The 12,929-nt window shown below is 38.6% G+C and overlaps 1 protein-coding gene across 2 annotated transcripts in view; it reads left to right on the top strand.

The window, feature by feature from the left end:
• Nucleotides 1–12,929, top strand: part of FAM185A (family with sequence similarity 185 member A) — a 35,818-nt gene that overhangs the window by 19,591 nt on the left and 3,298 nt on the right. For both annotated transcript variants that reach the window (XM_062490823.1, XM_062490822.1), the window contains exons 6-7: nt 2,304–2,399; nt 4,571–4,705. In XM_062490823.1, coding sequence (XP_062346807.1) covers nt 2,304–2,399; nt 4,571–4,705 — 231 coding nt within the window. The remainder of the gene's footprint in view (nt 1–2,303; nt 2,400–4,570; nt 4,706–12,929) is intronic.

Genomic DNA, 12,929 nt, shown 5'->3' with positions numbered 1-12,929 from the left:
TAGGCCTTTCACTTATCTTATTCTGCAGTCTTTCTCAAGTTATGTGACTTAGGTTTTATTCTTCAAGTTCTATGTAATTTTCATAAAACTTAAAAAGACTTTTGTCCTTGCCAAGGATATCTTGCTTCACTGTGCTGGTTTTTTTCCATCTTTTTTTTTTCCTCTAGTACCAGTAAATTCTTAAACAGCAAAAGCTGCTCAAGAGTGACCATCTGTTCCATTTCTAGTAAAAGGCTTTGTCCTTGTTCTCCCCCTTGAAAAACCCAGAGAAAAGCTTTTCCTTCTCAGTACTTAGCAAACTGAATTCAAATTATACATTTTTTTCCTTATTTTTACCTTCAGCTATTCACATTCATATCAGCTAGCACTGGGTATGTGTTTGAAAATAAATTGCCTTAGGTTTGATGTGTCATAACTATTTTATTGTCTCCATTACTACTTGTGTATTTTATCCAATCAGCCTATGCTTATTAGCATAGGGTAATTTTTCATAATTGAAATATGTATTTATTTAGATTTAGGCATTTTTTGTTCCTCATCTTTGGGGTTTTTTACATCCATTTTCCTTTTATTCCCCTTTATTTGTTGAGAGTTAGAGATACAAACATAAAACATCTTTATGGACTTTGCAGAAGTGATGAACAATTCCATCTTTCTAGGTACCTTCTTAATTGTATCTTAGTCTCTGTCAAGATTATGTGGAGAGTTGGCAATTGGATGTTACTCAGTTTGATGGGGAATATCTGCAAAAACAGTTGTTGCATGAAAACTTCTGGTGATCACTACTTATAATGTGCATTAAAAAGGTTGATGCATGTCAAATTTTCCAGTTCTAACGACTTCAACTATTATGAGCAACCTTTTAAAAAGTCATTGGTTAAAATCAATGTTTCATTTTCACTTAGACAAGCAAAACTTTTCATTATTAATTTTTTTTCAGATTTCGAACAGATCTTTAATACAAAGTCTTGAGATGGCAGGAGCATTCACATCCAATTCTAGTTATTAATGTTTTCTTTTTGGCCAAAGCCCTTCTCAGATTCTCAACTGACTAAGTATGGATGAGCTGCTTTTTTTTTATATTACTTTTCTCTCCAAAGAAATCAGCTTTAGCTGTGGGATGAAGATCCTTTTCTGTGTTTTTGCTGTTGTAAGCAATGCACTGATCTTTGGCATCTGTGCTTGAAACCTGGGATCAGAAAAGCTCCAGATGAGCTTACTTAGAGCTAAAAGTGTATGGCAAGCATAAAATGTTAATATGAGACATCCTTATTATGATTAATCAAGTTAATACTCTCATTAATGCTTTTACTTTTTAAAATGGAAAGTTAAATTCAGGTTTTATTTTATTTTAGCTACTTCTAACAGTTTGTTGGGTTTTTTCAATGCATATTCAGAAACCAGTCTCTATCAGTATCTCAGGATTTCTTGCCAATACTTTAATTTTTAGCACTGTCTCTAAAAATATCTCTCAGTAACTGCCTTTTGCTCATGTACAAATATAATTTCTTTATGCTTCTCTAGAGTTTCTTTGCAATTTTTATTAGGTGTAAGCCTGTTCAGTAGTTTTAAAGTAAGCTCTTTGGGATTTCACTTGTTACTGTGGAAGTCTATGTATTTAAAATTGGAATACATTGCAAATAAAGACTTCTCAAGTGTACAATTAAAGTTTCTTAAAGACTTTCTATTTGTAAAAGTGCTTCTTCACAAAGCTTTATGATCATAAATTTCTGCTAATAAGGGATAAAAGAAAATTTAGGCCTCCCTATTCTAGAGCGTAGAGCAAATGCTGTTTTCTTGCACATATTAAACATTTGCTGATAATTCCAAAGCCTGTATTCAGTTATTCTGTGCAACATGATGTTGCAGTGAACAGCTGCTTGGTTTTTGCATGGGGTAGCTTTCCTGGGTGAAGTTCTTCCTGCACAGAGTCTGAGCAAGTGAACTCTTTCGGAAACTAAGAGAAATCTTAGTATTCAAGCTTTGTGCTTGATTTTCACAGAAAAATACAGACATTCCTGTAGAAAGATGTGCTCTGCAGTTGGGCCCTTGTAGATGGAGAAGAACTGCAGAGCTACAGCCTGAGGACCTGAGTGTGCCCCAGTTCTGACTGGGGAGATACCTTGGGGTTTTTTTTTTCCAGAAACCTGTTATTCTAAATGAAGGTTGACATTCTGTAAATTACTATGATACTTCTCAAACACAGAAGAATTGATAAAAATCAGTTTGATGTATAAAGAAACATTCTGGCAAATGCTTACTTAAAAAAGAGTGAATGATAGACAAGTTCTTTTGTTTTGCAGATTCATCAGATGGAAGTTTAAAAGCTTCTACGCATCATGGGACAATAGATGTTTATGTCAGTCAATTAAGAAAAGTGGATCTGAAATCCCAGAAAGGTTAGCAAACTAAATCAAATAATTTTTGTGGCAGATTTTGATGAAAAAGAAAAGGAGATTAGGGGGTGTCTTTATTTGTCTGTAAAAAATACTTTGTTATTGTTGGTTATTTACTTTTAATAAAAAGTGTTTGTGGTTTTCCATGTTTTTCTTTTTTTTTCCTGGCAATATACCCAGCAGAATTCTGCAGAGTTTTAGGGTTACAGTGTTCCTTTGCCTTGAGCAGTTTTCTCCATGATCCTGTATATTCAGTAATGACTGACACATACATCTTTTTCTTGTCTTCTGACTGAAATGTCCTCCTATGAAAACTTCAAGGCAGAAAAACAAAGATGGGAAAGCCTTACATTACCATTTTTCTTCTGCTTACTCACTAAAATTTCTGTTAGTTATAAGTTCACACCTAAAGTTGAATTCATAGTTTTGCCATTCTGAAGATATGATACTGTGAAGTACAGAGCCCTGAATACATCTTGTTAATCCTAGCTTGGAAAAAAACCTAAAACATAAAAAAAAATACAAACAAAAACCCCCAAAAAAATCCAAAACAAGCCAAAACACACTACAGCATTCTTGTACTTGACTCTAATGTCATGTTGGGCACTTCAAGTGGTTTAAATGAGCATTTCTGTCTCCTGAGACAATGCCTGTGCCTTGTTAAAACCTAGCAGTTACTCAGAATGGAACTGATGGTATCAATGAATTAAAATAATTTGTGCATCTTTCTGTACAATCTATTCTGTTTTCATTAGTGCAAAGAAATTTATTTTTATATTATTTCTTGTTTACCTTTTGTATCACTTGTTTTGTTAAGTTAATGTCTCTTTGAGCTAGAAGAAAAGAGCAATGTATTTAATAAAAGCTAATTAATGTTATATTCAAAATATTTTCTGACATCTCTTCTGGCAGCACAGTTTAGTAAAGGCAAAGTTGAAGTTCTGTTTGTTTACCCTGTAAATTCAGAATAACTGCCGACAGCTGCAGTGTAGAAAAAAGTCCCTTTTGTGATAAATGAGCTGCATGTGTGTTGGTTTTTATGAGTCATCACTGAGCAACTCTCCAAAGAAGACCCGAAGATGAAGATCTTTTCCCTTTCTTATTCTAAGGCTTTTGTGTATCCAGCAAAATGCAGGCCTAAATTATACTGGAAGTTATTTGTTCATCAGAACTGTCACAGGCAAGTGATTCTGCTGAGTCTAAATTGCTTAGCTAAGGTTGCTTTCTGGTGCTACTTAGCTGTTATTCATACAATGTTCTGCTTAATCTTCTGGGATGTGTGTCAAGAAACTGTTTTGTGTTTTTTCTAGAGTGGTTGTTGAAATTGAGCAAAAACTAAGGAGCACATAAAAAGGAAGCGTATTTTAAATTTTTCAGGTTTTTCATCTAATGTGTAAGAGAGAGCTTTCAAACTTTGACTGAGTTATTCCAGAGATGACTAATGTGGGCAGGTTGGGGGCCCAGTGTCTGATCTGAGGCATAGATGCACATATTGAAGGGAAGCAGAAGTCAGCATTTCTGGTTTTGATGTCAAAGTAGAATTATTCAGGCCACCAATGCTGTGAGTTTACTACTAGTTTACATTTTAGTGATGCATAGTCTAAAGTGGTTAGTCTGTTTTAGGACTGTGTTTGTTGGAGGATGTGAACAGCTGGCCCTAGGCAGTAAAGCAAAGACAATCAGCAGTAAGTGAGCAGAATCTCATCCTGCCAGAGGAGCAGTTCTTTCATCAAGTGCCACACAGTGACTGGGTCATTTGTCAAGTCTGATGCCTTGTCCTTGCTCAGCAATGTCAATATGCAACTAGAAGATGAACTTAAAGTCCTAATACTTGTGAGATCTATTATACTTGCTTCCCTTGATCATTCCTGTAATAAGATTCTCTACCAAAAGACAGGGCTAGAAGTGTGTGTCACTATTTATTTTCATGTCTGTGAGGGAAATACTGTGATTTCATTTTGTGTATGTGACATACTTTGTTTATGATAAAAGAAGATACCTTCATTTATCCTTTCAGTGACCAAAAAAAAGAGCTTACTCTTTCTGAAGCATTTTTTAAAAACCCAACCAAGCACAACCAAATGATGATTTGATTCAAGTTAGTGAAATAATGGACTATTTCATGCTCTGATCTCAGGGTTAAACTAACTAGCTTTCATTTAAATTCATACCAGGTTCAATTACAGTCAAGGTACCTGCATCTCTCCAAGCCTATTTAGAGCTTTCTGGAAGAAAAGTGGATGTGAGCTCAGAGATCCAGTTAAAAGACACACAGAGTGCCTCCAAAGATGATCATGTAACTATAAGAGGTAAGGCTTACTAATCTTGGCTTCCAATAAATGTCTGTCTGGCCTAAGTCAAAGACATCCACATTTCTTCATGGGTTTATTGTCCTTGGCAGCTGCTTGTTTAATCTGCTTCACGTTCAGATGTTTGCTTGTGCTCTTGTACTCCCCATGTTACTGGATGACTTAAAAATTTTATTTGGTAAATGACTTGTGAATGTAATCAACTTCTTCTAACAAAAGGCTTAGAGCCAAATTCCTCCCTAGCCTTAGTCCAGTGAATTTGTGGGAGATAATCCAGAGCTGAATTTGACCCATTGCTTTGTTGGCTTAGAAAGTCATGTAGGCTTTCCTAGGCAATCTATTATATTTAAAATATAATTATAGAAATCTGTTTCTGAGTCAAAGGGGAAAAATAAAAGGGGTATATGGCATATTTATAAGTGTACAGTAGTGCAGGATAGGCTGAGAAATGATGGGTGGGAGGTGAGGAAAGCAGAAGAAGCTGAAGGACTAGAGAGAGAGTACATGGGAAGGTACCTGCAATTACTGGAAGTATCCTTGTAAGGAATTTAAAATTGAACTCAGAATCCCAGGTCTTGCTGTTTCCTGCTTTAGAAAACAGTCATACAATTCACTGTCAGGGTGTGCATGTCTCTCCCCCACTCCAGATGTGGCTATCTAGAAGTTAAGGCTGTTGCTTTTACCAATTAAGCAGTTTGCTCTAGAGAAAACATTAACTTAATGTGTCTGAGGGCTCCAGCTTTGTTTGAACGTGTTATGTCAGTGTGACCTGATGTGATAGCAGATTGGGTAAGGCTTTGAGTTTTGCTCTGGTTTTAAGCCTAAGAAAATATGCACAAAAGCTTTCTTTTTTTCCCCCATGTAAGATGGTAATCTCAAAGGTAGGAAACAGTAGAAGTGTAATTACATCATTTTAGTATGTAGCCTGCTTATATATCTGTTCCATTTAGTAGTGGTTATTAAATATAGTTTCCTTAAAGTCTATAATTAGAAGTTCTCAGGCTAGATAACTGTGGAAGGACCCTAGATTCTAGCAAGACTCTGGAATGAATCACCTCAGCAGTAAAACAAGACTACTTCTCAGTGAATGAGGACCACTGGCCAGTCAATTATTTTGCTACTTTGGCAACATTAAAGATAAGAGTGGTGTTTCAAATATACACAGCTGAATGACCTCTCTGGTTTCACAGCCCAGTCAGTGTTTATATAGGACAGTCATCACTGCAGCAGATGCAATTTTTCAACCCACTGTTCTGTATGGAAATTATCTTGGTACTTGAGGCCAAAAGTGACTCTGATTAGTTAACTCTCAAAGTTAACATGTCCCAAAGGCACAGAAATAATCAAGAATTATGCAAAGGCAACAGCATTAGGCCAATGATTATCAGACGTTAAGGCATTACATAAAAAGGGAGATACTTTTCGCTTCTATTTTTCTTTACCTTATGGGGTATTCTTTCAGTGGGCAAAGCACTTGCCCCCTCACTATCAATAATTGCTTCTTCCAAAAGGTGATATTAGCTAATTTTCTTGTATAATTAGATTCTCAAATAATTGAAAATCATTTAATACAACTTTTGTATCCTGAGAACATTATTCACTGATGAAGTTGCAGGTACAAGGTCTGTAGCTGTCCTGTGACTGAAGAAGTGTAAAATAGAGAGTGAAGAAAGGTTTTGCCAAGTGGTTAAAAACCTGTATCATAAGAGCATGGCAGTTTGGGAGTTTTATGCTTTTGAGTTCAAAGAGAAGTTTAAAACCAGATGACTTTTCAGAAAATCCGGTTCTCATGTGAATAGCACAGGAACTGTGACCTTTTAGGAAGCTTTACTTGCCTCTGGGAATATTTGAAGGCGTTAGAGAGAAGGCTGTGTAGTGGGAAGAGAGGGCAGAGTTCTGTGACTTGGGTAAGCATGCACTTTGTCCTGCACTTTACTGCTCTAGGAAAGCCTTCCCTACTGCTTTGGAGCAGTTGCCATGTTCATCATCACCCCCCACTTCCACACTGAGGGGGGGGTCAGTACACTGCAGTCCCACAGGCACTCACATCCAAGGTTTTTTCAGATAGCTAAGGAATAGAGTGGGATTTAGTGAAAGCAAGATGATGGAAGTGTGGAGTGAGAGCTCTAGACACAGAGGGATGAGGGTGTGAAAATGTGTTTTGCTCTTTTAGGAAAAGAAGGGACTTTCCTACAGAATTGAGAGACTTGCTGAGAAAGGCAGGGAACCAGAGAGTAGTGACAAGGAGTTTTTTTGAAGTAATTTGAAAGGGCAAGGCATCAGTTTCCATTGGCATCAGTAGGTAGTCTTAGAAGTAGTATGTATGGTAAGCTGAAATGTTACAAAAACAGAGTTCATGCTAAGCACTGGTCCAGCTTCCCTCAGTGGAAGTGTTTGGCTGTCTGCCTTTAGAATGCTTGAGTAATTACAGTAATTTCTAATTGCAATTGTGTCAAGGTGTTCTTTCTTTTCCCTGGCAAGAAGGAAGCCTTTACTGCTCAATTTCTCCCTTCTCCCTGTCTCCAGGTCTGCCTGTGTTCTTAAATCTTGTGCCTGTGGGTAATTAGCTATAGGTGCTACATGTGGTAAGAGAAAGAGTAGAAGGCTGAAATATGTTAAATACTTAAGCAGAAAATGTACTTAGGAGACAGTTATGTCAAAGGGGTTGCAAACATGTTGAAGGTTAAAGTTCAAATAATTTTGATTTACTTTTTAGACCATTTTCCAGTAAGTTAAGTTCAAAGTATGGCAGTAGGAACAATTACCTGTGTAGTCCCAAGGCAAGCAATATTTAAGTAATATCAGGAAACAGTAGTGTTGCGCCATTGAAAACAAACAGCATATTAACGTGGTTGTTGTGTAAAACTCAAAATAATCCTTTGGCTTTACATGGAATTAGTAATACTTTGCTGGAATGTATCCAGTTTTGAGTACTGTGCTTCAAAACTGTGGAGTCTCTAAAGGAGAACAAGTGATCAGAGTCCTAAAATGGTTAACAAGAGAAGACTGAAAAGCTCCGGTATTGTCTCAAAGGAGAAGACAAAGGGAAGAGAAGATGCAGTTTTCAAGTACATAAGAAGTTGCTAGAAAGAAATGAAGAAATAAATTGTTCTGCCCCCTGGCAATAGGACTGGAAATTATAACTTGACCTTATGGTAAAGGAAACTGGCCTAAATAGTAAGGTAAACTTCCTTGTAGAACTTGTCTGGGGAGGTAGTAGGACTGTTAGGACTGCAGATCGTGAAGACCAGGTGGTGTGAGCATCTCAGAACAAATTCACTGCTTCCTCAGGAGAGGCTTTCAGCCCTGTTTTCTCTTGTCTCAGGTTGATGTGACCATCTGCTCCCACCCACTCCACACTAACTAAGGAAGGTTATCAGGCATGTGGGTGGATGGGGACTAAATTAATTGCAGCCACTGGACATACTTCAGCCACTTTGGTTGTCAACTTGTGTGTTGACCACTGTAAACTCACTGGAAAAAGTCTTGCAGTCATTCAGAGACTTTGAGTCCTTGTAGCCAATGGTGTCAATTTCCAAACCTAATTGTCTGGGAAAAAAAAAACAAACATGTACATCTCATCTCTGAGTGGTGCCGGGGACTCATCTGATTTTGGATGTTTCTCCATCCCTGTCCCAGTTCTAGTGCCAAGTTTATATCCAGTGGCAACTTTTCTCCTGATGCCATTTGCTTAGTGCTGAGTAGTCTTTTAACTGCAGTCACTTCATCTGGTTTGCAGCAGCTGTGTGAGTTTCCATGGTAAAAGACCCACCATGTCCCAGCTGCTCCTTGGAGGCTGTGGATATTTGTTGTTGTTGTTATTGTGTCTCCCTGTTCTTACCTTCTCAACTGGCAAAGCTCTCTGTATTTTTCTGTCCTTATTAAAAGAGTATATGCTTTGGGAGTTGCTGTTTTCTCCCAAGTCAAGACATACTTGCTCCCAGTTGCTGTCAGCATGACAACAATTGCAGCAGTTAACAGGACTTTGAGGATTTGGTACTCATCCCATCCTGACTACAGCACAAGAGCTTTGCTAAGTCACCTGAGAGCAGTGTTTCTCTGAGTCATGTCTCTGGTGACCATGCAGGTAATAGGACTCTCCCATGTTAATTTAGACTTCCCTCAGATGTGCGTACAGGACTTGGAGAGGAAACCCCCATTGACTTCTCTAACTCCTGTGAAAATTTTCAGGTACACATAGCCTCTGTCTTAAGGGTTTATCAAGTATCCAGTTGTTCTTTTAATACTGCAGAACTTCTTAGCTAGCCACCCTCTTCCTGTGCCTCTGGAGAGTCAGCCCATAATTATCAAATTCCTTTGAAAAAATGGGCATTGACACTACTGTCCTTTCTCTGACTTTTCAGGTTTCTTTTACATGCTTCAGGTCTTATCCTGCCTGGTTCTCCCCATAGATTGTGGTGAGAAGCACCTTTCTCCTTACAACAATCACTCACTCAGGCATGCACTGAAATATTGTAACTTTCACGTCTGCCCGATGTTCCCTGCTGGAGAAAAGGGGATCTAGACAGATGTTTCCTTCCATCAGGAATAATTACTTCTCACTGTTCCCTCAGTGGTCTCTCTACAGTAGTACTGGGAGAGCAGCCTATGGAATGCTGTGGCCTGCCCTTGGGGATTTCTTTAAGGCCAGTGTGCCAGAGGGGCCTGACTGCCTGAGTCTCTTATATCAAGCACAAAGCCCTATGGATGGGTCTGTTTATGAGTCTTCATTATGAGAAATTCTCTATTGTTTACTCCAAGGTAATGTCTGTGTTTTTAGCTGCCTGGAGTTCAAGGGTTGAATGCAAACACAGCTGAAGGGGCAGTGAATAACATGAGACAAGCAACTTGCCTTTAAAAGGGAAATAACTGAAAGCTTGTATTATGTCAGTCTGCTGAAACTTCAGGTTTTATCTGAAGCTTACCAGCTGCTCCAGTGTAGAGTTCCTTCTTCCACTGTGCAGCTGTCTTGGGTTTGTTGCAGTCAGCATTGCAGTTCTGATCCCAGAAGTAACACTATCTGCTGTCATGCCCCCCCTTCTTTTGTCTGTTCTCAAGGCACTTCAGAACTTTCCTTCTTTCTTAGAAGCAGTTTTTATTGACTCTTGGCCACTAGAATTGAGTGGGAAGAGCTTTGTTTTATAATGTCCCTCTACGCACTGCACTCTGTGAAGCCTTCATCCTTAAGCAGTATCTTTAAAAAAATAAGCAAAGACCCAGTTTGTATCTGGAAAAGATTACATTCCTTTGAGTCAAATAGAAAGTTCATCCAACTTTTATTAAACACATTAGATGAGATGGTATCCTACAGGTTTTTATTGCTTGCATTCAACTCGTGCTGTTCACAGCCTTTTGATATATAGCACCGTACTAACACTACCCATGAATGACACTTAAAATATGATCCTCTTCTTGTCTTTTGTGGTATGAAAATAGAGCTCTCAACTTCTCCAAACTCCAGGAAGGCAAATAAATAAACACTCAGTACTGGACTATAAAGTTTTGCAAAGGTGTTACTTTCCTTTAAACACCAGAAGGAGTTTAAAGTGGGGGGGGGAACCCAACCTTTTCCCTGGGCATTAAATTGAAAAGGTGGCCACACAGCATAATGGTGTATCTGTCTTCTCCTGAGCTCATGCTGCTGTCTTAACTGGTGGGTTTTGAAATTAATTTCCCCCTCTCATTCTCAATCCAGGAGGCTGTTTGCTTTTGTGATTTAATCAAGCTAGCAAAGCCTTCCTCAAAATCCACTTATGTTCTCATGGTGTTCACAGTACAAGCAGCAAGTACAGTTAAGACGCAAGCGGTCATCAAAAGGTCTCCAACTAAACCTTGTTGCTGATTAGTGCCTCATACACAGAGCTATTTAAATACTGGAAATAACATTGAACCTCCTACTAGCAATGGGCTTAATAACCTTAATATTTGCCTCACAGGCAAATTTCCAGAAGAAGTATAAGGAACAAAACTTTTTTCTCTGTTCACATAGCAAAAACAAAATGAGAAACAGAGCTCACACAACAATTTAGCTTTAAAATGGCTCTTGGAAATTTTTTTTCCTATGTTCCCTAAACTCTAACTTTTTTGCCAAGGTGTAAGCAGTGCATGAAACCATTTACAGCACTGATTCTGTGCTTCAGTGTTTGTTTCTTGTACAGAAATACAAGCCATAGTCACAAAACCATGAGAGAGAGGAACTGAGACCAAGCATTCCAATATGCATTTTCTGGAAGTATATATCTGCCCTACACTTACTGTGGCCTTTCTCCCTAGGAGAAAAAGCTGTTTTTTTAGTGTTCTACAGCTCTGTTAAAGGATCAGCTGAAATTTTCCTTTATACTTTTGTTGGTTCAATTTCTTGTCACCTGGAGGCTGTTTCCTTTTTAAAAAACAGACTAATTGTTTTAAGGGCTATCTATGCTTGAAAGACAGATTCTGTTTTAATTTTCATTCTGTAATCTCTGATACAATACTGTTGAAAATCTGTGATTCAATTTTAATGGATTCCATAACCAACACACATGTCCAACTTGGTGATTCATCACAGATTTAAGTCTGCAATTAGATGGTGAGTAGGTCTGTGGATTCTGCTCTGTTGTAGGAATGATACTGAGTGTGATTGAGACTGCTGCTGTCTGGAGCAATGAGAAATTGTACTAGGACATCCCCATGGAGACATCTGAAAGCACGTTGTAGTCTGATAACAGGGGACACTGAAGTGACTCTGACATTGTTGGACTCCTCTGAGAACTCTGTACTTCCAAATCATACCTCAGCCTATTGTGAACTGCTGTGGGTTTGGCCCATAAACTGAAATGAATCCCACTTAAAACTGCTAAAGCACTGAAACACTATTGAAAAGTTCTGGCACGTAGGTCTGAGTTGTGGAAACCAATGTAGTGATGTCAGTTGGAGTTTTGCCACTGTTTTTGCTGTGGCCAAAATTTAATTTCAGCTGTGTTACAGGTCAGAGCAGAGCATGTTTGCAAAGCTGGTTCAGAAACTGCCTCCCTGCCATCCCTCTTGCTATTCCAGGCTCAAATTAGTTCTAAACTTAGAATTCACACAGTTAAATGAACACTAGAGTAATAATAAATGATTTTATAAAGATAAACCAAAGTGAAGGTTGATCTTGTGATAAAGGCACTGATTTGGGACTTGAAAGATCCCAGTTTAATTCCCAATATGGACACAAATCTCTTGGATAAATTGGAAGGTCACTTATTCTCTCTTGGCCTCAGTTTCTTAATTGTAAAACAAGACTGAGTTGAACTCTCTTCTTTGTTATACAGTGAGCTTTTCAGAGCATGGCTGTGAATACAAAGTTTATGTGAAACACCTAAGAAGACAGATACCTCAGGGTTATGGTTTTTTTTTTTTAGGCCATTATCATAAGGAAACAGTAATAGTAGCAAAATGTCAGGTCATCTGGACAATCAGGTCTTATTATGTCTCTTTTCAGTCTTTACAACAGCAACTAAACTCTTTGAAATTACTTAGCCAAATTAGTATCCATATAGAGTTGTGGTTTAACCAGAACTGGTTATTGAGTGCCAGGCACTCACTCATTCCCCCCCACCCCCCCCCACCCCTGGGATGTGGGAGAGAACCAGGAAAGTAAAAGTGAGAAAATTCATGGATTGGGATAAAGAGACTTTGAGATTAAGGTAGAGGGGTGGATAAAGCAAAGCTGTGCATGCAAGCCAAGCAAAATAAGGGATCCTTTCACTAGTTCCCAGAGTAGGCAGGTGTTCAGCCATCCACAGGAAAGCAGGGATCTCATGTAACAGGCACTGGGTCAGACAAATGCCATCACTCTGAATGTCCCCTGCTCCTCCTTCTGCCAGCTCTAATACAGACCATGACACCATACAGTTCAGATTGTCCCTATGGTCATGTGGAGTCAGCTGTCCTTCCTCTGTCCCCTCCCAGCTTATTGTGTGTCCCCAGGCTCCTGGCTGGCAGGGCAGTGTTAGAAGCAGAAAAGGCCCTGATGCTGTGAAAGGGCCACTCAGAAATAGCAAATCTTATATATTGTCAATACTGTTTTCAGTAGAAATCTAAAACATCCTAGCTACTATTAAAAAAAACCAAAAAACCAAAAAACAACCTATCCCAGAAAAAAACAGTGCATGTAGGGTTTGTGGGGCAAGGTTTTAGTAGTGGGGGGCTCTGGAGGTGGCTTCTGTGAGAGGCTGCCAGAAGCTTCCTGTGTGTCCTACAG

The sequence above is a fragment of the Cinclus cinclus genome, chromosome 4 (assembly GCF_963662255.1).
Source record: "Cinclus cinclus chromosome 4, bCinCin1.1, whole genome shotgun sequence".
Classification (NCBI taxonomy): Eukaryota; Metazoa; Chordata; class Aves; order Passeriformes; family Cinclidae; genus Cinclus; species Cinclus cinclus.
The sequence above is the reverse complement of the archived record's forward strand: the minus strand, read 5'-3'. Positions and strand labels throughout refer to the sequence as shown.